This window comes from Anabrus simplex, chromosome 6 (assembly GCF_040414725.1).
Source record: "Anabrus simplex isolate iqAnaSimp1 chromosome 6, ASM4041472v1, whole genome shotgun sequence".
In the NCBI taxonomy this organism is placed as follows: domain Eukaryota; kingdom Metazoa; phylum Arthropoda; class Insecta; order Orthoptera; family Tettigoniidae; genus Anabrus; species Anabrus simplex.
In genome coordinates, this window is record NC_090270.1 from 165864020 (window position 1) to 165890473 (window position 26454).

The 26454-nt window shown below is 36.9% G+C and overlaps 1 protein-coding gene across 1 annotated transcript in view; it reads right to left on the minus strand.

Moving 5' to 3' along the window:
* Positions 1-26454, minus strand: part of LOC136875916 (trichohyalin) — a 292525-nt gene that overhangs the window by 164629 nt on the left and 101442 nt on the right. Inside the window, exon 8 of the mRNA XM_067149535.2 lies at positions 7538-7593. Coding sequence (XP_067005636.2) covers positions 7538-7593 — 56 coding nt within the window. The remainder of the gene's footprint in view (positions 1-7537; positions 7594-26454) is intronic.

Here is a 26454-nt window from a genome sequence, read left to right on the forward strand (position 1 = left end):
ACAAATCTGTATTGTACTCAGTTGGGAAAACCATTTGCCCCTACCACAGCTAATGAAATATGTGTTCTTAGGAATAAATTTGTATATGGGCATTACTAGAAAACCCAGTTACAGGGATTATTGGTCCAGTGAGCCATATCTTCAAGATGATTATGTGTCAAGACTTATGCCTGTGAAACGCTTCTCAGCTTTCTACTCGGCCATCTCCATATAAATGATAATGCAGTTCAGCTGAGTAGAGAGAACACCAACTATGACAAACTCTATAAAATTTGTCCTTTGATCGATTCCCTATCACAGTCTTTTATTGCTTGTTATAAGCCTCACTGTAAAGTTGTGATTGATGAAGCCATGGTGAAATTTCAAGGTAGATCTTCGTTGAAGCAATACATGAGAGACAATCCTGTGAAGAGAGGTTACAAGATCTGGATGTTGTGTGATGAGTCATACTATAATTTAAAATTCCAAGTGTATACAGGCAAAATAGGGAAGAAGAAAACTGAAGCAAGACTTGGACAAAGAGTATTATCGGATTTGTTAAGTGAAATGGAAGTGAGAAATCATATTGCATTCATGGATAATTATTTTACTTCACATGAACTGTTGAGACTATTGAAAGGAAAAGGCTTTTTGCATGTGGAACAATCAATCCAAGTAGAAAAGGTCTCCCAAAGCTTAAAGATGATAAAAATATGAATAGGGGAGAGTCTGATTACAGCATGAGTGGTAGTGGTATTTGTGTGTACAGGTGGAAAGACAAGAAGGCAGTTAATTTAATTTCCTCAGTGCACGCACCAACAGAAGTTCTGTTTGTTTTAAGACCTTAGTTGCATACTAATAAATTCTGATAGGCTACAGGGGCAGTGGTTACAGTGTGTAACCACTTTAAATCCCAACATATTACTGTTGTTACATGTGAAAACATGAATGCTTTGTCATTTTTGCCATGTGCGTTCATATATTTGAACATAAAATATTAAACCAAACAAAAAAACAAAATTTTAATTCTCTTGCCCCTCTCGGGGATATTATTCCTGCCCTAGGTTGCCACTCAAAGAGTTAACTGCTTGACACATCAGCCTGGCACTCTTGTGAATCGTACGTATTGACATGTCACTGAACTGATGACTAATTTCCATTAAGTGGTAACTTTTCTGTAATATACGGCTAATCATTTCATTTTTAAGTCTAAAATGTATAATGGAGACTTTGCGTCTCATTTCAGTAGTTAAATTCACTCCTGCTCCCCGAAAAATTGAGGACGATATATTTATTTTAAATGAATTTTATTTTAAATGAGAGAAAGTCTCATGTGCAACCACTCTTGTTACAATTCCCATAGTGACCACTCGCGGGTTAGTAAAATGCTGCGTTTTTCATTTAACACCAACTATGTTATTAAATGGATTATTCAAACATGTCAAAATTCTATTCATCTAGTATTATCCAAAAAGATTTACACTCCTGCAAAAAAAAAAGGAAGGAGGAGAAGAAGAAGAAGAAGAAGAAGAAGAAGAAGAAGAAGAAGATATACTTCACTTATTCCTGCAAATGTAGCACTAGTGATTTTCAGCGGCAATATGTATTAGTACGCATAATTTCGCAAGTCACGAAAAAATCATGACTATGTAGTGTCAACCTGCAAGATTAACAGTAAGGTAAGATGTCGTATTGGCAAGTAGAGTCCCTAAACTGTATGGTTAACAACAACGTATTGAACCCAACAGTTAGAAAATAACTATACATCACTACATTCGGTATTAACAGGCTTACACGGCAGGGACTACACATGTACCATCGCAGTTCAAGTGAAGACCACCTGAATGTATATTCCTCTCTCCCAGCCATCCATCAGGGTCAACAATTCTCTCCTGTCCACTTTGTCCTGTCTCTCCACCATTCCTCATCCAGCACTGTCTTCCAGTCCAGGTTCCATTGTCCTATGCTGTTTGTCACAGAGTCCATCCATCTTAATCTTGATCTCCCTCGGCCTCTCTTCCTTGTCATCTGTCTTCTCAGTGCTTGTCTTGGCAGTCATTCTTCTTTTATCTGCTTGACAATCTCAATCTGTACTGTTCCTGTTTGTCATTTAACTTTTTCACATTCACCTCTTTTCATATGTCTTCATTTCTCACTCTATTCTCTTTGTCTTCAATATACTGTACTCCTCATTTCAGCTGCCTGTACTCTACTCTTATCACTGTCCAGGTTTCTGCTGCATATGTCATTATAGATAAGTAATATCTCCTGTGCATTACGTCTTTAGCCTTCATTGGTACACATTTATCTCTGTATTGGTAGTCAAATGCACTCTCCAGTTGTATCCTTCTACTAATTTCCATACCCAGTCTACCATTTTCTGTCAGCTCACTTCAAGTTTTTAAAGAGTTCAACAATTTCCAGTTCCTTGTCTCCAATTTTGATAGCTCCTTTTCCTTCATTGCTTCTTCTATTCATTGCCACTGTCTTGCTTTTCTCCACGTTGATCCTCAGTCCCTATTGCTCAGTCCTTCTACTATTCAGTACATTTAGCTGTTGCTGAACCTCCTCATTATCTTCTCCCCTGATCACAAACAACATCACTACATTCATTCTTTCCCTTCTATAATCTTCCCCTGCTGCCTTTATGTCATCAACCACTATTATGAACAGTAAAAGTTACAAACACACTCCCTTGTTTCAGCCCATTGTCAATACCAAACAATTCTGTTCTATCCACACTTGTCTTCACACAGCTGTAACAGTTATCATACAAGGTAGTTAGAGTAAGAGGTACGGATCACGCGCAGGTCTCCCCACCACGCTTGGCCGTCGATGACATCAACGTGAACCCTCAGCGCCTTGTCTTCTGTATGAGGTAGGCTAATACACAGCTGTATGCTATTCTGTTTTAGCCACAAGTCAGAGATAAGAGAACTTCATTGATATTTTAACATCACCTCACAAAAGGCATTCCACTTCTCTATTACAGTAGATTAATAATAGGAGATCAAATACAGGGTGAATCCAGCAGCGTTTCTGAAATATTTCGATTTGTATAAAAGGTTGTAACAATGCTAAGACTGTGATCGCAGTGGAATGGCCTTTCCATATGTTCATGTTCTCAACATCTATGATAACAATAACAAGGGGCTCTAACTGTTACAGACTCGAACATTAAAGCTTGATGACTGCAAGAAATATGTCCGTTGTTACTAGCAATATTGGGAAACTATGTACACTGTCAACAACACAAACAGCAAATGTTAGAAAACTGTCCACGAAACAAACAGTACAGTACATGTTCTCCTCCAAGTGCCAGGAACTGACAAATTCTACGTTAACATTAAATAGACCATATAAATTAATGAGGCTGTATATTAACATTCTTAGCACTGGTTTCATATACAACATAATAAATTGCCTTGTAACAGTATTTGGTAGCAGAGCGTGGTTCCAAATACTGTTACAACACAACAGTATAACAACCAACTCTACCTTGGTGTCTCCAAAACTTCCAAATCAGTAGTAGTTGGCAACACTGGACCTTACAAGAAAACAACGGAAATGAAATACTTACCACGATGTCTAAAGAAGAAAAGGCATGAAAAACGGACACTCGGTGCCAGAGGCTATGTGAATCAAAACCCAAGAGAATATACTAACTATAAAGGAAAGACAGATTAAAAATTTAAACCAACTTTAATGGACCTGGACTTCAATTCTCAAAGGACAGTAATAACTTTCGAACTTACAATTCGATGATTAAAAGAAAAGAAGAAAATTATCATCACATTAAAAGAAAAGATAAAATAACTTGGGTCGACCCTTGAAAATATAAGAAATAAACCTTGAGATCACAATCCTTGAAAACCAAATTAATCAATTTAATTAGTAGAGCAGTAATGGAATAATTAACGGTAAGTTGAGGCTTGTTTCTCGACACGTCTAGTATAATTCACAGAAATAACTGAAGTGGCAAATAAATGTTACCAAGATTAGGCGAAATAGAACCCAATAGTAATTAAATTAAATAATGGAAAGGAAGACATATTTCAATTTTAGAATAGTAAACTGGAGTACAATACGAGTCCACACACCGGATCAAAGATACAATCGACAGCCATCAGCTGTTTTTTTTCAACACACGGAAACCATCTTTGTTTACAACAGTTCCCATAGAAACGAATCACGTGTTGCGATTAAAGCATGGCTTCAAAACATTATCAGATAGACATCGACCAAACAACTCCAACTTACCGATTTTCATCTGTGATCCACCGAAATAACGCTTAACTATCTGTTACAAGAAGTTTTGAAATGAAAATTTACCAAAACATAAGAAATCTGAGTCCCGATTTTAACAAAATTACATCTTATTAACGCCAGAGTAAAGGCTACCGCGTGATAAAGAAATTCCTCTTGATAACCGTAGTTTAAAACATACTCGCAATTCACTTTTTTAACTTGTTCAGTCCAAACCAAAAATCTTGAGGATTGTGGAGATACCTCGGTGAGAAAGGGTATTCATGCAGATTTCATCATGCAGGGTACTTACAATTTCTCGGAAGCAAATATAAGTTGATAAACAAACCACAAATCCAACTAGAATTTGTGGCCGGTTGGCCACAAATTTAACCAGGGTCGAAAATCAACCACATCTCGCTCGTCTTCATCTTATTGATCGGGTTTCTTTAAAAAAAACAAGTATCCACGATCAAGTTCCAACAGTTTGGCTTCACGATCTCCAACAACAATTAGAAGAAAACAAAACAACTACGCACATATTGTCGAACTCGATCGATAATTGGCAGAGCAGCGCTGAACTTCACGCTGTGCTCACAGATGGCAGTAGGATGCAGTTCAGATGGAACGCTCAGTCTGATAGCCAACTTTTCTACTAGTAAGAACCCGCTTCCAATGAATCGTGTACAATTCCATCAGGCTTTGAACAACCTTTAAATAACTTTCAAGTCCATGCATACTCGAAATGCGTGATATATATGCATACGCCATAGGCAGCCCTGAAGATGGTTTTCCGTGGTTTCCCATTTACACACCAAGCAAATGCTGGGGCTGTACCTTAATTAAGGCCATGGACGGTTCCTTCTCACTCCTAGCCCTTTACTGTCCCATCGTCGCCATAAGACCTATCTGTGTCGGTGCGACGTAAAGCAACTTGCAAAAAAAAAAAAAAATAATAATAATAATAATAATCGAATTTCTACCCTTTGTAGTTTGACCTGTTTTCTCTCCGTAATTGCTTTCTATAATGAGGTTCTTCTTCTTTACCCTAAAAGCTATATAGCCAGTAAAGTCTCCAAGCATCTCATCACGATCCTTGGTTTCACAGACTGGCACATGATATGCGAGTTTAATAGAGTTCATCAGTAGCATGTAACATATTTTGGCGTAATGTTCCATGATCTTCCGGAGAACAGATAGAATTTCTTATCGCCTCAGAAACATTGAGGCTAAGAAGCAATGATCTCACCTTTCGCGTCACAGCTGTCGGAGGAGGATGGTCATAAAGCCTTCCGAACCCTCAAAGCTGAGAAAGATAGCTTTCGATAATGATTTGATTACTTCTGTCACCATTTATTTAGGTCAGTGGCTTTAGGGAATACATGAAAGTGTATGTTTCGTTCCTTCGTGTGCCTGCTATGATTTGTGCAGCCTGCAATGGCATGACAAAGCATACTGAAAAGTGTACAGTATTACTGCTTTTTACGTTTTATCTCATAAAATAAACACACATGGTTTCTTATAAACCACAGATATGTTAATATCATGTATTATTAGCACCTAGCATCTGCGTGTACAGCAATTCTTATTCGAACTACCTCCACCTCATTCAGAGCAGATTCAACGCGAGGGTCCTGCGTGACGTCACAGCTCTGCTTTGCTACTGTGCACCTCTCTCATGATCCCTACCTTGTATTCTACGTACCTTGGTTATCATATATTGCTTTTATCATTGTTGTTAGTTCCTTGTCAATGGCCCTGTGTATCAGGCTTTGTACCTTTGAACTGGAGTGGGCAATTTCTTCTTTAAAATGTTTTTGTGTTTAGTCTTGCATGCAGTAGAGAAATCAGTTTTCCTCCATTTTGTTTCCTTGTCTTTTCCTACAAAATATAAACTTGATACAGCCTCACCAACATCATCATCGTTATCGTCACAACTCTGTTCTGAGTCAGTTTGGTGGTCACTAAACTGAACTTCATCATTCTCTGCATCAGAAAATTCACTGTCACTGAGTGCGCCACGTGCCTGATCATGTAAGTAAAACTATCCTAGTATCTTTGTTACTTTGTTGTCTTTATGTTTATTTCTATCACTGATAAATTTTGTGGCAATACTCTTTGATTCATATTTAATATTTATAAGCTTGTTAATCAAACACATTTGAAATTCTTGCCATTTCTATGGACTTATTATAAATCTGTTCTGCTTTTCATTATGTAGAGGAAAACATGTTTGAGCTATCTCTCTGTAACCTTCAACTCGGTGGTGAATTAGGAATATCATACTTATAGTAGTTATTTTTTCATGTTGGTGCTAACTGATGATGAGGCTATCCGCGAAATTCTAAACAACTTGCAAGATGATCAGCTAGTTGATTCAAGCAAGGAGGACAGTACCTTTGCGGGCTAACAAGAAAATGGTGCTCATCCCCTCCACACACCCCGTGAAGGAGTGCGCCAACATGCCCGGTGGAGGGTTAAGAAAAGGCTAGGAAAACAACAGATAGGGAATCTGCTACCTGGGCGACTGCCCTAAATGTAGATCATGACCGACTGACCGACTGATAACATTGGAATTCAAGAGGACAAATTAAGGCAAATATTCATTTACAGGAAAATAGGGAATGGAATGACTTATCAAGGGAAATGTTTGATTAATTTCGATGTCCCTTGAAATCACTGCATGGAGGAGGAGCTCCTTCATTATTACCATTTGCTTTACGTCGCACTGACACAGGTAGCTCTTATGGCAATGATGGGATATAAAGGGCCTAGGAGTGGGAAGAAAGTGGCCATGGCCTTAATTAAGGTACAGCCCCAGCATTTGCCTGGTGCAAAAATGGAAAACCACAGAAAACCATCTTCAGGGCTGCCAACAGTGGAGTTCGAACCCACTATCACCCGGATGCAAGCTCATAGCTCTGCGCCCCCAACTGCACGGCCAACTCGCCCGGTGAATGATCTCCTACAAGCCACTCCGAGTGCATTGGACATTGCAAAATACTGGGCATGAACATCTCACATGAAATGTATTGTATACTTCAAACTGACTTGTACATTATGTGTCAATTTGTATGTTTTCGACTTGAGGATAATATGATAATAATTTAAGACTAGGTAACAAACTGATAGGGAATATGTCACGTAGGCAACAGCCCAAAATGCAGATGACAGACAGACAGACAGACAGACAGACAGACAGATACTGGTGTACACATGATCAATTAATGTCCCTTTTGCATCTCAGGGCCTGGTATATTATTATATTGAGTGAAAATATTTTAGAGAACTTTTTAGTTGTTGCCATACATACCTCTAAGTCTTCCCCTAGCTCTTTCTGCAATGTCTTTCAACAGTGGGCTTGTAGCCCTGAAAGGAAAAGAGTAAAAAATGTACAATATCTATACTGATTAATCCTTATCCCCTGAATGCATACAGGCCACATACGTGGACACTTTGAGCACATTATATTTTAACACTATTTACGTACTGTACCTAGATGAACAGTAGCTAAATATTTAGCCATCGAATACCAGGACAACCTGTAGGAAGTAATCAAGATTAAAGACTTCTTTTAACATTTTATGTTGAGTAGTTCTGTTTGTGTTCAGTGGATTATGCTGTACTGTAGGCTACATAGGTTAGGTTACTTTGTTTCGTATTTAGGTTGGGGGAAATGAGAAATAATATTCCATTTTTAGTTTGTTTAAATTTCCACAGTTTTGTTGATGGAATATTATATATATAGATATAATAGATAGATAGATATAATAGGAAAAGCACCCGAAAGGGCATATACAATATGATTACATCAAATTTGAAATTATTCTTTGCTAATTTGTGTGATGCTTTTGGTCCTTTTTGAACATAACACAATATGGTATTTTTCGCAGCACTTTTCACAGAGCGAACATATGCAATTCCCGTTTGGTAGGTGGAATACTTGTGGTGGTAGCCATGAATGGCTAGTCTTGTGATTGTGTGTCTTTGTTCTTCATTAGCATTTGTCCATGATCTGTCTTGCTTTGCATCGGTACTGTAAAATTCCAAGTCGATGTCCATTCGTTTCCTTTGTCTAGTAGCTAGAAGTGCCTAAAGACTGGTTATTATACAGAGTTTTACTTTAAGCAATTTCTCCATGTAATTTATACAGGTACCATACTAAACAGATATTTTGTGTACTTTAAGATCTGTTGCACTCAACGTGAAAGAAATAATTTCTTGAAATAAACAATATGGTACCAGAAGCAATGTAAGTTAAGTTAAAGACAATAAGACAATAAAAAATACTTCAAGAAAATGTATGGTATTTCACTGACAAGATATTTAACGATTTTATATTGTTGGCGATTACTGTTACTCTTTATACTCAAATATTTTCCTGTTTATACGCTTAAGTGAATTAGCTGATTTGTATATTTAGATATTTGTAGTAAAAGTCTTTGGAATAGCCTCGAGAGAAGTTATTGAGTCATTGTTTCAGACATCTTCCCTCGTACTTTTGATATTTCAAAAATTAAGGGTAGTTTTAATTACTGTTAGCGCATAGTACAAAAATAATTATCTGTCAATTAAGTAATTAATTTTGAGTTCTACTTCTTCAGTTAACCTGTTGTAATTACAATTTGCGTAAGTGCAGCTGAGAATTATAATGTAGTTATTTTTCCAGATTCTACTACCTTGCTTCTTTTGATGGTGTGTAAACGTTGTGTAATCTAATCTGTATTTCAGCAATTAACTTAAAAACAGTTTCCATTTCTGTTAGAGCATAGCAAGTTAAAATGATTATGATGATGATGATATTAATAACAACAATAATAATAATAATAATAATCATCATCATCTGTCTACATATTTATTTTAAACTACATTTGTATAGTTTCAATTACCTCCCTATTCCTAATATTTTATAATTAGGATATGCCTGAGTAATGCCATAGTGTAGTTATCTTATTTGTTAATATCTTGCTTGCTTTACTGTTGAGTAGTCCTTGTGTAGTATACAGCATTTCTTTCCTTTGATTTGATTTTAATTTAATTTACAAAAGGTGCAATACTTCAGAAAATATTAATTATTGACTGCTGACATTAAGAAAACTGTATTTTCCTCCTTCTGAATACTTCTGCATTGTCTACTTCTCTTGTCTACTTTTGTTTTTGTTGATATTCTTTAATAATAATAAGAGAATCAAACTGAAAAGGGAAATGGATAGACTAAAGTTAGATGTCGTTGGTTTAAGAGAAGTACGTTGGCAGGAAGAGCAGGATTTTTTGTCAGGCAACTACAGAATTATCAACACAAAATCAAACAGGAGAAATACAGGAGTAGGTTTAATAATGAATAAGAAAGTAAGGCAATGGGTAAGTTACTATGACCAGTATAGGGAAGGATTATCGCTGTCCAGATAGACACCAAACCAATGCCCACCATAATAGTACAGGTCTATATACCTACAAGTTCAGTGGATGATGAAGAAATCAAAAGAATATGTGAATATATAGATTTAATACAATATGTAAAAAGTTACGAGAATCTAATTGTGATGGGGATTTAAATCAGAACATGGAGTGGGTATGTGGGAAACTGAGTGTGAGCTTTGTAGATCCTAATAACTGGTTATGAGATTGTGATCTGTGCCCATGGGCCTTTATTTGAACCACAGTGCTGCGTATACGTTAGGAGGATTGTTTAGAAGGGTTGTAGGAAGTAACAACTAGGGAGTGGTGATGAGACTACAGAGAGCTGGAAATCAAACAAGGGTGACAAAGTTGTTGGTGTAAAACTGTAAGACAAGGAATAAATTGAGTAATTCAATAGATATATATTTAGCAGCTATTGTCATAGGAATTGAATCATGGCTAAGAAGTGATATTATGGATGTGGAAATTTTCTCTCAGAACTGGAGTGTTTATTATAGAAACAGGATAGGTTTGATAAGGAACAGAATGGATGTATTCATACTGGTGTAATAAGAATTTGTAAGCTATGGAAAAGTTACGGTTGAGAAACGTGGAATTATTGGTGTATGGCTCATATGTGACCCATTGTGCAAAAAGGGACCTAAAGTAGGATTTTTCCATTTTCAAGATTATTATGGTTCTAAAATTGGCATGAGATCCTGAATATTAAAAAGACAAAAAGTGCAATACTTCAGAAGATATTAATTATTGACTGCTGACATTAAGAAAACTATTTTCCTCCTTCTGAATACTTCTGCATTGTCTACTTCTCATATTACATTGGTGAAGTCTGGCAGCTGTCATATCATCTACTGTATCAGGTGAAGAATTTAATTCAATTACTTTGGGTTAGGAACATACAAATCTTCAGTTCCTTCGTGGCAGAATGGCCTGATTTTCTCCTGAAGAGGTGGAGCAAAATTCTCTGTGAAATGTAAAGATAATCACCTTATTTTCTTGACATGGCTAAAGCACTATAAATAGGATATATCATGTAATAAAATGTATGAAAACAGGCTCTGTGGAATTAAAACTCCATAAATAGGTTATATCACATGACATGCCAAAACCAATAACCTAAACTGAAAAAAGTCAGTGGTAGAAAACCATCTTAGTAAAAATGTAAAATTATTCAACTTACCTGACAAATGGAACATAATCAAAGAAACCATGGTAATGTTTCTTCACTAATTTCATCATTGTCCATATCATTATATGATTTACTGTCACTGTTATGTGATGTGAAATAGTCATAAAATGTCTGTAATCCATCACTTAGACCTCTTACAGACGTATGACCATTAATGATTTTCAAAATAAGATCTTTCTCCATGATTGTCACATAAAAACAACTAAGATGTAATCTGAAATGGGACCTACAGTTGGTAATTTTAAAATCCCGTGAGTGACAGCAAGTTTCTTTTCCAGCTCATGATATTCATTCAAACAAGTACTTTCCATGATATCTAGAAGCAAAGAATCAACCTGTTTCTTCACTTGGTTTGTTAAGAAGACCCACAGGTAGAGCAAGAAGTCAAAACATAGAAATGCAATTTAACCACCCCAGATACCTTATTCAGTTCTGCTGTAAAATTTTTATTGCCAACTTTGCATCCCTTTCTATGCAATGGGTCACATCTATGAGGCAGCATTATTTGATTAGATAATCAGCTACAATATGTCAGGAATGACACAGCAAGACCCATATATGTAACAGGGAAAGAAAGAGGTTAAGAAGGACATGCAGATTGGATAAAAATAGAGCTACGAATGGTTGTAGAAGTAAGGAGAGATGATAGGAACTTACTAGAAAATTGAATTTAGGAAAAGAAGTTGGCTAAGGATAAATGATAGCAAGCATAATTGGCAGTCATATGAATTTTCTTATATATACGTAAATGATATGAGTACAGAACTGGAATCACAGATAAAGAATTTTGCAGATGATATTATAGTACACAGAGCTCTTTAGTTCTTCCAGGCTGAACCATGCTGTTCTTGTATGTACCTTATGTATAGTTTATCAAAGTTTCAAATACGCTGCAATATTATCTAGGCAACAGCAATACCCATACTCAAGTTGAGGTAATCAGTCTCCACAGGCATCCGAAATTATGAAAGTGGTTGTTGTGCCTCGCATTTATATAACCTCCTCTCCCTCTGGAGGCCCTCCTGAAACATCCTGATCATGTGTGTCACTTGGTCGACACGTAGCTGGGAGTTACCGTTGCTGTAACGTAACTTGAGGATTTGTCATATATGTTCATACCCTGACCTGCATATTGTAATCTGTGCATAATAGGCATCCAAGAATTGCTGATTTTGTAGCCTTCCTCTAAATTCATTTTGTTTGGGTGTTTTTTTTTTATTTTGACGGACTTCAGAATTTTTTTTTCAAGATTCCAGGGAATAGCTAGTCCTGTCAAATGAAATTTCATGTCTGGTTTTGTAGAAATACTTTGCTACAGATGAAATTTCTGCATCTTGGTTCTTGGTGTGATGGATGTGTTCTTTAAGTTGGGAAGAAATCAGATGCTTCATTTCAACTATGTAACAGGTAGAGCAGCTACATTCAATGTGGTAGACTGCAGGCGCCTATAATTCTATAATGTCTTTGACTGGTGGCAGATAACATGTTAACTTCCAGTGTGGTACATAGAGTGGCCAACAACCTAGATGTTAGGCCCCTTTCAAAAATAAGCAAACAAGCAAGTGGTTCATAGATGGTTTTGATGTCATCTTTGTTTAGTATCTTCCTAATCCTATCTGTCATGTTTCTGATGTATAAAAGTTTCCTGTCATCAAATGGGTCAGTTCCTCCTCCCTTGTGTTATATTAGCACTCAGCTACTTACAGAGATCCTCATTAAGTACTATCACTCCATCAACACAGTAATTAAAACAGAGAGGACTTTTCCTCTTGGTGAAACATACAACCTGACTTTTCATCCCGTTTACCATCATACTATTGTCTGCTGTCCATCCTACAATATTGTCTAGGCCCCTGCAGTCGCTCACAAACCTGCAACTCATATACAGTACTACTCTATAAAGTATAACCATGACGAATATAAGAACCAAGTGTGATGACTCAACTGTTCTAGCGTGGTAGTTTGTGAACCCGCCACTGGGAGCACTGCAAATGTCAGTGTCCAACATGTGCTTCAGTGTTGGAAAGTGCGCGAGGTGTTATTGTGCGAGATATTTCAAGTCAACAAGTTGAATTTTCTTTGCTTTCAGTTCCTAAACTCAATTCATTGTGTGTTGTGCACTTAAAGCACGTGTGTTATGTGGCCTGATTAAATTAATAGTTCAACATGCCGTACTGTTTTGTGCCTGGCTATGGTAGAGTAGTTAATGGTATAAGATTCTTTTCGCCACCGAAGGATAGAAATAAATTTGAAAAATGGGCCAGAGCTATTCCACGAAAGGATACTGTGTTATCGTGTAATAGTAGAATTTGGCAAGTTCATGCCTCTGATAATTTGATAGTAAAATCAGATAACTTTATAGTGAATGGTGAAAAAGTGGTTATGCCTCATGAGAGATGGAAATTACGTCCAGAAGCAGTGCCCCACATTTTCCCTAATTTGCCAAAATACCTTTCAAGTGAGATTAAGTCCTGTGAAACTCCCAACAGGAAAAAGAATCTAGACACCACTAGGAGAAGAGGAAAGAAGATTGAAGACGGGAGTGTAGCAGCAAATGGAGAATGAAAAGGTCAGTCTAATGTTGATCAAAATTTGGGTTATTCTAGTGTGCTTTCTGATGCCGAAAAGACAATATTATTGCTCAAAAGGCCCCTAAAACATGCTAATCAAAATTTAATTTGAGCTAGATCCAGTCTAAACTCAGCAAAATCGAGAATTAATTTACTGGAGAAACAGGTTAGAAATACACAGGAATTTAATTATAGATATAACAAACACCTTAGCAAGAAGGAAAAGATGATAATCGATACCATGCTTGAAAAATGCCAGGTGAAATCTGCTAATGGAATGAGGTACAGCAATGAATTCATTTTAGAGAGTTTATTGGTGAGAATAAAATCACCGAAAGGATTCAGTCATTGTCGGCGACATGACCTCTTGCCTCTGCCCTCAGAAAGTCACTTGAGAAAACTTAGTAAAGGGCTTAAGTGCCCTTATGGAGTTAATTCGCATAGCATAAATGCTATTTCAAATTTTCTTAAGGATGAAAATGATAATTCACGTTATGGTGTTGTTATTTTTGATGAACTTAACCTAAGAGAAGAAATCCAGTTCAATAGTTTTTCTCATAAAGTAGATGGATTAGTTGATTTAGGGGAACACACACCAGACCTCCAGAAGAACTTGCTTGCAATCACGCTCTAGTGTTCATTTTCGTACCTTTTATGCATAATTGGGTACAACCAGTTGCTGTTTATGCATGCAGAAATGCTACTCCAGGAGACATTCTCACAAAAATTCTAATACAGGTGATTTTGCAGTTAGAAGAGGCTGGGGCGAGGGTGGTTGGATTTACTTGTGATGGTAGTCAGACAAATAAAAAGGCCTGGAAATCGTTAGGAATCAGTGGCAAGACAAGTTCTCTACAACCTCACATCATTAATCCTGCAGATGTTAAGAGAAAGATCTGGGCTTTCTCTGACTTCATGCATGTATTGAAATGCATAAAAACCACTTTCATGATAAAGTAGAACTTCACTATAATGACAAAATCATTAATTTCAATTTCTATAAGGAACTGTTCAAAGAAAATCTATCAGGATATGTTAGACTTAGAGCCTGCCCCAAGCCGACAGTTGCTCATTTATACCCATCATCGTTCCAGAGAATGAATGCTAGGCTTGTCTTCCAACTTTTTAGTGACAGTGTTGCCAAATGTATGAAATTTTATCGCGAAATGGGACTGGCAGGATTACAAGGTAGTGAGGACACTGAAACATTTACCAATGATATAAATATTGTTGCTGATGCACTAAATGCATTCATCCCTTCTCAGGCTCTTCGTAGAGGTTCACCTTCTTATATAGCTCTTGTTAATTTTCTTCAAACTGTGACATCTACTAATAACACCTTTGCCTCCAACAGGACCTTGGAATCACTTATGGTAACCCTACAGAGTACTTTGGAAATGTGTGAATGGCTTTGGGAAAGAGGTTACAAGTATGTGTTAACAGGAAAGCTCACCCAGGATCCCTTGGAACGGCACTTCGGAATTATGCGTTCTTTCAGTTCAGATGATCATCCATTGACAATAGATTTCCTTCATTTGCATCTACTTCAATGTGTCTACGTCCTTATAAAACAGGCTTTAAACGTAGGAGGAAATTGCGAATCTAAACGGGAGACGATCTTGACCTGGTATGTTAGCCCGGAATGTGGAAATGCATAATGAGACAGTGAAACAATCAGTGGAAACTTCCATTAAGCAAAAAGTTGTGGTTCAAGATGCAGTAAATATCGAAGACTAGGAAAGCTCTGTATCTGAATTTGATAGCGCAGTTCAAAACTCTTCGATTGAGAAGTGTTTAGTGTACCATTTGCCTGGGTACGTTGTTAACCATTCTTCTAAATTTATTAAGTGTTCGCCCTGTGCCCATTCTCTACGTGATAATAATCATAGTACATTTTCAGTTCTCTCCGAAATCAAAGACTACGGTTCAAGCAATAATGAAGTGTTTTAAACACGCCCTTCGAAAAGTATATGTGACATTCTTTTCCAGGCCGAGAAAGTAATTAGTGAAAAACTGAACTCAAAATCGATATGGAGTGAAATATTTTTTGATTGTACTGATTCTATAGACAAAATTTCAGTTGATCCTTCAGGTGCTGGCTGTTGTCTTCAACATGTTATGGATATAATCCCCAGACTTGTTTATCATTATCTGAAGTGCCGATTTTTCTTCGGAGTGAAAGAAATCCGGCGAGATTTACAATCTCAAACATCCGCCAAATCTTCATGCAAGCTTTCGAAAGTCCAGTAACTGACAAACTGAGATGGTAAGTAGAGTATTACCCTTAAATAGTTCATGGGTGTTTTCTTAATATGCTGGGGGTTATGTGTTATTTATGTATATGTACACTCGAGTAACTTGTGCTTTAAAAATTAAATAATTGAAAAAGAGGTTCAACCTATTCAATATATAAGAGAAAGAAATGTAGTGATTACATTCTTATTTAATAGTAACTATAAATGGGACCGGTTTCGACCCTAGTCCAGGTCATCGTCAGCCGTAAAAACATGTAAAACAATGCATATGAAAAAGAAAAAGATTAGTGAACTCTGGATCGGTATAAGATGAAAAATAAATTAACGATGGGGGTAGAAATTGTGAGTCACTTAAAAGAAAACAGTACGTAATATTAAGAATGGTAGTATGGCACACGCAAAGATAGGTGAAGTCTCACAATGTTTATGAATATTGGAGAACGGTCAAATGGGTCAGTTTCCACACTCTGTCAGGCACAAAGCACAACACTATCAAACAACATATGAAGATCATAAATAACTTGAAGTCGCAGACGAATAGATTTGTAGAAGCAAACCGCCAGCTCTCGATGATCAGTGCGGCACATTCAAGGTCATGCGCTGCGGTCTCGAACGCCGAAGTAGAATGGAGAATATCCTGAAGGTCCAGTATTTGTCTCGGTTGTGGGAAGTTAAGTACGTATATATAGAAATATACAACGCAAATCAGTATAATTGAATGAGTAATTGTGCTCCTGCTAAGTTCTTGGAAAACAGTTGACTTGAAAAAACAATTGTAAAGAGAAAAAAATATAGTAAAAAGTGCAATATCGGAAAACAAATGAAAACTTATATGCACCGTGCGCTATTTTTTAAATTGAAAAAATTTAGGTCATGATTGAAGTAGTCGAAGTTGGCGCAAGACAAGAGTTAAAATTTGAAAGAGGAGAACCGAAAAAACATCTACCTTCATTTCGGTTCTCCTCTTTCAAATTTTAACTCTTGTCTTGCGCCAACTTCGACTACTTCAATCATGACCTAAATTTTTTCAATTTAAAAAATAGCGCACTGTGCATATAAGTTTTCATTTGTTTTCCGATATTGCGCTTTTTACTATATTTTTTTCTCTTTACAATTGTTTTTTCAAGTCAACTGTTTCCAAGAACTTAGCAGAAGCACAATTACTCATTCAATTATACTGATTTGCGTTGTATATCTATATATATATAAAATAACTTGTCCTGACTGACTGATTCATCATCGCAGAGCCAAAACTACTGGACGTAACGAAATTAAATTTTGGGGATATATTCATATTAAGATGTAGGTGCTCGCTAAGAGAGGATTTTTGGATATTCCTTCGCTAAGGGGGTGAAAAGAGGGGTGAAATTTTAAAATGAGTGTGTCTATATCTCGAAAGTTTAAAAGTTTACAGATGTAAAAATTGGTATTTACAATCTTCTTTAAAAATAAGGAAACACATATTTTTTTGTTTTCAGAAAATCCCAATATGAGGGGTGAAAAGGGGTGAAAATGGGGAAAATGGGTTGAATGCCCTTAATCAGTATACCAGTACTTATATCTCAGAAACTGAAGATATTACAGACCTGAAAATTGGTACTTTTGATCTCTTTTAAAAATAAAGAAACACGTGTATTTTTTTGTTTTTGGAAATTCCAATTAATGGGGGGGGGATTTTTTAAAATGAGTGTATCTATATCTCAAAACTGTTACAGTTTATAGATGTAAAAATTGGTATTTAGAATCTCCTTTAAAAATAAAGAAACACATATTTTTTTGTTTTTGGAAAATCGCAATAGGAGGGGTGAAAAGGGGTGAAAAAAGGGTTGAATGCCTTTGATGAGGCTACATATATTACAGAAACTGAAGATATTACAGACCTGAAAATTGGTGTTTGGGATCTCCTTTAAAAATAAAGAAACACATTTTTTTGTTTTTGGAAAATCCAATTAATGGGGGGGGGGGGTGAAAAGGGGGTGATTTTTTATAATGAGTGTATCTATATCTCAAAACTGTTACAGTTTATAAATGTAAAAATTGGTATTTAGAATCTCCTTTAAAAATAAAGAAACATGTATTCTTTTGTTTTCGGAAAATCCCAATAGGAAGGGTGTAAAAGGGTGAATAATGGGTTGAATGCCTTTAATGAGGCTACTTATATTTCAGAACCTGAAGATATTACAGACCTGAAAATTGGTATTTGGGATCTACTTTAAATGTAAAGAAACACGTATTTTTTCGTTTTTGGAAATACCAAATATTGAGGGGTGAAAAGGGGGGTGAATTTTTTAAAATGAATGTGTCTACAACTTAAAACTTTAAAATTTACAGATGTAAAAATTGGTAGTTAGAATCTCCTCTAAAAATAAAGGAACACGTATTTTTTTCTTTCCTGTAAATCCCAATAGGAGGGGTGTAAAAGGGTAAAAAATGGGTTGAATGCCTTTAATGAGGATACATATATCTCAGAAACGGAAGATAATACAGAACTGAAAATTTGTATATGGGATCTGCTTTAAAAATAAAGAAACACGTATTTTTTTAGTTTTTGGAAAATCCTATTAATGGCGGTTAAACAGAAGTGACAAATTGGGGTGAATTTTTTGAAAGATTATCTTGGAAACGTAAAATGTTACAGACGTAAAAAGTGGGTGTTTGGAATCTCCTGTAAATGTAAAGAAACATAGGTGATTTGTTTTTGGAAACTCCACTTAAGGGAAACCCAAAAGGGGTGAAATTTTAAAATGAGAATTTTTACAGTATATCTAAAAAACTTAACATGTTACAGAAGTGAAAAATGGTATTTTTATCTCTATTAAACATAAAGAAACGTGTATTTTTAATTTTCAGAAATACCACTTGGTTGAAGGGGGGGGTGAAAGTGACTAAAAATGGTGTTGAATTCTTTTAATTAGGCTACTGATATCTTAAAAATGAAGATGTTACAGACGTGAAATTTGATATTTGCAATCTGGTTTAAAAGTAAAGAAACACGTATTCTCGGAAAATCCAATGAAGCTGGGGGAGGGGGGGTGAAAGAATTGAAAAATTAATTGACTTTAATTGTATGAGAATATATACATTTAATAAAAACTAAAGTTGATACAGACGTGAAAATTCGTATTTGGATCTCCTTTAAAAACAAAGAAAAACGCGTTTTGGGGGGGAAAGCATCTTGGGGATCGGGAGTGTAAAGGAGTTGAATTCCTTTCATGAGGACACATAAATCTAAAAGTGAAGAAGTTAGAGTCGTGATAATTGGTATTTAGAAGATCCTTCACTATTAAAGAAACAAGTATTTTTTGCGGGAAAATTCACTTGGGGGGGGGGGGAATAGTTTGAAATGAAGTGACAAAAGTAAATTATATTTATGGGGATACTTATATCTCAAAACTGAAGGTAATAGATGTGAACATTGGTGTTTGGAATCTCCCTTAAACATAAAGAAACAAGCCTTCTTTTAATTTTGGGAGGGGGGGGATTGGCAGTAAAAACTAACGGCGGTGGGGTGTAAAAGGAGGTGAAGCCAATTGATTTTACTGTTCTTAATGTACTTAGACGGATCCTCCGTTGCTCAGGTGGCAGCGCGCCGGCTTCTCACAGCTGGGTTCCGTGGTTCAAATCTCGGTCACTCCATGTGACATTCGTGCTGGACAAAACGGAGGCGGGACAGGTTTTTCTCCGGATACTCCGGTTTTCCCTGTCATCATTCATCCCAGCAACACATAATAGTAATAATAATAAGAATAAGAATAACATTAATAATAATAATAATAATAATAATAATAATAATAATAATAATGTTCCGGACCGTCGTCAAATATGCGGACCGCGCTGGAAACGGCTCCTCGACGGGTAATGACTAAGAATGCAGTCCGGCCGCGGGTTCATTGCCGCCAAGGCGCCCAATATGACACTACGCCGGATCTCCTGAAGGATTTTATCCAGATTAAAAATGATTATAGGAAAATACGGTATGGCAAAGATTTACAGACCCAACTGACCGGGAAGAATGCCTGAGCCTAGCCCGGGAAGTACGAAATCGATTGCTGGAAAGGAAGATTGAAAAATGGGAGGAAACCAGCCGTAATCTAATAGAAAACGAGTCAGATCGGGAATTTTGGTGGATTCTCGCTGAAAACGTGTCAAATTGCGAATTTCGGCTGATTATATATCTAAAACAATAAGCATTCAATTATAAATTTCAGTATAATACCGTAGCGAAGCACGGGTACCTTGCTAGTTTCTATATATACGTACTTAACTTCCCGCAACCGAGACAAATACTGGACCTTCAGGATATTCTTCATTCTAGCTTGGCGTTCGAGACCGCAGCGCATGACCTTGAATGTGCCGCGCTGATCACCGAGAGCTGGCGGTTTGCTTCTACAAATCTATTCGTCTGCGACTTCAAGTTATTTATGATCTTCATATGTTGTTTGATAGTGTTGTGACTTTGTGCCTGACAGAGTGTGGAAACTGACCCATTTGACCGTTCTCCAATATTCATAAACATTGTGAGACTTCACCTATCTTTGTGTGTGCCATACTACCATTCTTAATATTACGTACTGTTTTCTTTTAAGTGACTCACAATTTCTACCCCCATCGTTAATTGATGTTTCATCTTATACCGATCCAGAGTTCACTTAATCTTTTTCTTTTTCATATGCATTGTTTTACATGTTTTTACGGCTGACGATGACCTGGACTAGGGTCGAAACCGGTCCCATTTATAGTTACTATTAAATAAGAATGTAATCACTACATTTCTTTCTCTTATGTATTGAATAGGTTGAACCTCTTTTTCAATTATTTAATTTTTAACGGTAATACTTTCAATACGGAACAATGAAATTTTTATCTTTAAATAACTTGTGCTTTTCGCAACATGTGATGAAGGTTGTAGCTCTTATTTCCATGTATGATATTTTTCCATTGTTCTCTGCCATGGTATTTTAATTGTAATCTCTCATTTTAAAAAATAAAAGACAGTGTTCATACTTAACAGTTACGGAGTAATACGTTTTCTGTGTCACCATTCCTAAGACCAGCTGATCGGTATTGTGGAGCTACCACACTCTAGCGCTGCCTGGCGGGGCTCGCCTGAACTCGATGAGTCATCACACTTGGTTCTTATATTCGTCATGGTATAACATCATCCACAAATAGCCTTATCTGTGATTCCAGCCCTTTCCTCATATCATTTATAAGAAAACAAAGGTCCAATAATACCACCCTGTGGAACCCACCTCTTAATTATTACAGGATCAGATAACACCCCACCTACTCTAATTCTCTCAGTTCTATTTCCTAGCAATTTAGCTACCCATTCAACCACTCGTTTGTCTAGTCTAATAGCTCCGATTTTCATCTGTAATCTTCCATGATCTACCCTATCAAAAACCTTGGATAGATCAATAGCGATATAGTCCATTAGATCTCCTGATTCTAAACTATCTGCTGTATTTTGCTTGCATCCTTCAATCTGAAATTCAGTGGAATAACCTTTCTTAAACCCAAATTGCCTCCTATCAAACCAGTTAACTTAGTAGTTTTGGAAACATGTCTACAATAATTAGAAAGAATACTTTCCCGGAGCTTAAAAATGACACGTCAAGCTGACAGGCCTGTAATTATCCGCTGTATGTTTGTCATCATTTCCCTTGTACTCTAGGGCTGCTACTGCAACTCTAAATTCATTTGGTATTGCTCCTTCATGCAAACAGTAATCAAGTAAGTATAGTATTTCAGATCTGGCACTACAACCCAACCCATAGTTTTTAATATATCCCCAGAAATCATACCAATCCCAGCTGCATTTCTATCTTTCAACCTTTCTATCTTTTTGTAAATGTCATTATTATCGTAGGTAATTTTCAGTGATTCACCAGTATTTTTCGTCCTCTATATGGACATTATCCTTGTATCAAACTACCTTTACATACTGCAGACTGAAGACCTTCTGGAAATCCTCATATACACACTCGCCTTGTTCATTAACACTCCGGTGCTCACGCACATGACTACTGTCATCCAGAAGTACAATTTTCTTACTACTGTATACATCTTAACAAAAATTGTCTGAGTATTTTTATGTAATCCTCAAGAAACAATTGCTAAAGATGTCCCTGAAGATAAAGGTTAATGTCTCTAAGCAAGTGGATGACAAAAGTAATTCATGCGAGCAATGGCATTACAGTTTTGTTCTTTAACTTTCTTGTAACTTTCACCATCTTCACAAAGTTTTCCAGAGTGATTGTAGCATGCTCTAACATGGAGCATTACCTACACACTGGGAGTTACGCACTTGATCTGTCCTCTCTATGAAACATGCGCTTCCTGCCCAACTCCACCAACAAAAACATTATGAGATGCATACATTTTGATAGCAAAAGCAGTACAGAAGAATGGAAAGTAATATACAAGCTTGCACTAATCAGAGGAATATTTGACATGTTTGTGAAAACTGCCAAAAGTGTTTCAAGCCTGGAGAGTTCCTGTGCATTGATGAGCAACTGACTGCATTTCGTGGATTTGAAGGACGTTCCTGTACAACCAATCAATGGAGCTCATCAAACCCTATACCTGCAGAAGGATACAACAAGAAATGATTTCTAAGGAACTGAAAAGAATGTGCATGTTTTTCATGAGAATGATGAAAATGTTAAGACCTGCTAACTGTCCACAAGTTGGAGCACGAGGACGCTGCTACATGTGCGGAACAAGCATCCAGAAACCCTGGTATGTGTTTATATGAGGTATATGTTTCAAATGGATTTGCTCTGAATACACAGATGTAGTCCACCTCCATTGTTCATGTGAAACTAGGGTGGAGGCAAGAAACAATGAACGTGTTGAGTACACAGAGAGATGTAAGCAGTTTGAGATTTCTTGGAAGTTCTGCCACATTCTTTAACAGCTTATTTATAGCAGGTGATACTAAGTTCAAAACTTAAATTGTATACTGTACTTTTCTGAATATATAAGGTATTTATTTCATACATAAAATGACCTATAAAATATATATATATTAATACATAAGGTACAACAATAGAATTCAAATGGGTGACATGCATCATCAGCATGAGCACCACACACTGTGTTAATGATACCTGGAATCTTCTTCCTAGAACCTGCTTCTGCCTTGAAGTATCTATGCATATGCTTGCATTGCTCCCTTAATTTCATATGACTGCCAATTATGTTCGCCATCATGTTATCCTTAACAGATTTCTTTGATAAATTCAATTACCCAGTAAGCTCCTTCAACCTCTCCTTACTTGTCCAAATATTCCTAGCTCTATTTCTTCTAATCTGCACTTCTTTCATAACTTTCTTATTTCCTTGTTATGATATATTGGGTCCTTATTATTCCTTACCACTTTCAAAGGTACAAACATGTTTTCACACATCAAGAACTGCTTTAAAGCCATCCCAAAGGCTGTTTACATTTTCCATTGACCATAATGCCTTTTTAAAACTTTCCCCATGCCTCTCTTATCAACCATATGGTATTGCCTAATAGTCCTACTTCTATGACGTTCCTTTCTATCACATTTACTTTTTAACTATGACAAAGACAACTTAATGATTACTTATATCAACTAACACTTCAGGTTCTCTATAGAGCTCATCTGGTTTTATCAGCACCACGTCTAGAATACTTTTCCCTCTAGTTGGTTCCACTACGTGAATTGGCTGTTTGGTTAGGGGTACGAAGCTGTAAGCTTGCATCCGGGAGATAGTGGGTTTGAACTGCACTGTTGGCAGCCCTGAAGATGGTTTTCCATGGTTTCCTTTTTTCACACCAAGCAAATGCTGGGGCTGTACTTCAATTAAGGCCACACCTGCTTCCTTCCCACTCCTAGCCCTTTCCTATCCCATCGTCGCCATAAGACCTATCTATGTCAGTGCAACGTAAAGCAACTTGCTTCCTCTCTATTTTCCTCAACATCCGCCTTAATCTAATTCATGGATAACACCTTATTCTTGTACCCTTTCATCTATACACTTTTTTCACGTGCCAAACAATTGAGTCACCTGTAACCAGACCCTCAACCCTATCCTTCCCATTAGATTCCCTCCTCTCCTGGTCTCCCTTAACTTTCCTGATGCCTGCAGAACCCACTGCCTCCCCCTTACCCTCCCTCTCACTACCCTGTTCCACCTCCCTCTTCCCATACTCAACTCTACGTTTCTCTACTCTACCAGTCCCTTTCCTCTTGCCATGCCCCTCCTCTGTAACATTCCCCTGATTTCCATCTTCCCTCTGCTGATCTACCTGCAGCGACTCATACAGATTCCCCACAATACCTCACCAATACCTTTTCTGGGCTCACACCCTGAGGTAAACCCTTAGCCCTCCTTTTCCTTCCTCTTAAATTAGCCTGCCTACCTAATGTATCCTTAAATTAACTGAGGGAGACCTACCTTCTTTCCTGTCCTCCATTACAAGTCTAATTTTCTCCCTCAAACTCTCTATATCTTCCCTCATCTTCTTTAGTTCTCACTAACACCCAAAGTCCTTACACTTACCTCACTCAACCATTCTTTTATCTATTCAAAGAAAAGTCAAATAATATGGAAAAATCAACAGAAATATAGTATTCTATAAACAGAAGTACAGTAGTCTCGCTGAAGAGACCTTCACTTATCTGACATTCTGTGTTATCTGACACCGGTGTGAAGGGTGCGACCGTAGGACAAGCATGACCTGACTGCTGGTGATAAAACCATTTTTTCTCAAGGACAGGTGCAGCGAGTCTTCAGTCATTGTTCAGCGTACTATTGGTTGGGTGCAGATGTTATAGTTTTCATATCCTTTGCGAGTATAGTAAGTAAACGGAAGAAAGTGATGGTTTCTATGGAAGACAAGTTGAATGCATTGAAGAGACTAGAAAAAGGGGAAACTCTTAAAAATGTGGTTTCAGATTATGGTGCTGGACGTGTTACAGTGCGAGATTGGAAAAAAAAGGAGGGAAGAAATTAAAAAGTGGTGCTCTACCAGAGCAACAAGTGATGCTCTGAAAATTAGAAAAACAATGAAAAAATGTGAATATGAAAAAGTGACGCACAATTTCTTTAGCTCACTCAAAACCGGAAAAAGGGCCTGCCAATATCTGGCCCCATTCTGCAAGAATAGGCAGTCTATTTCCCGAAGAAATTAAATGAAAGGGACCCTAATTTTACTGCCAGTCCTGGGTGGCTTGATTGGTGGAAAAAACAGTATGGCATTAGGCAGCTTAATATCTATTGAGAAAAACTGTCAGCGAAATCCAATGAGGTTGTGAAATTTAAAAAGGAATTTCAAAAAATAATTCTTGCTGAAAGATTAACAGGTGATCAGATATATAATTGTGATGAGAATGGGTTGAATTTCAAGATGATGCCATCAAAAACTCTTGCAGCCCAAACCAAGACATCTGCACCTGGCTACAAGTGTAGTGAGGAAAGAGTTACTGTTCTTAACTGTAGAATGTTACTGGGAATTTAAAAGCAAAATTATTTATGATCAGTAAAGCAAAGAAGCCTAGGGCATTTAAAAACATTTCTGTTAATGCTCTTCCAGTCCATTACATGAATCAGAAGGCTGCCTGGATGTTTGCTAACATCTTGAAAGACTGTTTTTTTTTTTTTACAGTTAGTTCCAGATGTAGAAAAATTTCTAGCTTCAATCAATCTCCCTAGAAAAGCTCTTCTTCTACTAGACAACACACCATCACACCTAAATGAAGAGCAACTTAGAAGTGGTGACATCAAAGTCATGTTCCTCCCTCCTAACATGACGTCATTTGGCCAGCCATTGGATGAAGGTATGCTTGACACACTGAAGAGGAAATATCGGCAGAAACTTCTTTCATCCCTGATAGAGGAAATGGACAGTGGCAACGACATGTTAGAAAAGTTAAAATGAATTGACATGAAAGATGTGGCATACTGGATAGCGCAGTCTTGGGAAGAAGTTGAAACAATGACATTAGCAAAGTCTTGGAACATATTGTTGAGTGAGGTTGAACATCAAGAGGTGGTAAAAGAAGACATGGAAAATATAGTTCCCATACTGAATTGCATTCCTGGCTGTGAGGATATTATGTCTACAGATATGAGTAAGTGGTGTGCAGAAGATCAGCTGTTTGAACTAACCGACTCTGATATTACTGATTTTGTGAAAGCTAATGAAAATGAGGATAATGAAGATGAAGAATGAGGCTATGCAGAACAAAAGGAGAAAATGATGACTCACAGTGAAGTATTAAAGTGCACTGGAAATGGCATTAACCTAGGTTGAGCTACAGCCAGAAGCAAGTGCAACGGAGGTGTTGATTTTGCGTCGATGACGGGATCTTGCAGCAAGAAAACGTGAATCAGCAGGCAAACAGACATTGTTGACAAGTTTCCTTTTGTAAGACAATTGGAATGTTTTCATTTAATACTGCATGTACTGTATAATTGAATTGATAAATCAATAAACAGAGTACTGTAAAACATGTCATTGTTTTAGTGATACAGTATAGACTTCTTGTTTGCTTCAGTTCTGTATTATCTGACATGGAAAACATTGTTACCTTACTGAATTAATATCTGTGAAGAAAAACTGTCAGCTAAATCCGATGCGTTTGTGAAATTTAAGAACAAATTTCAAAAAATTCCAAGTACTCCAGGTCCCATTTAGGTCGGGTAATCGAGACTCTACTGTATGTGTATATGTCAGAGGAAGGAAATTCTGTATACTACACAAAGATTTCAAGACAATAATGCAAGTGGGAAACCAACTGATGAAATAACTACACTA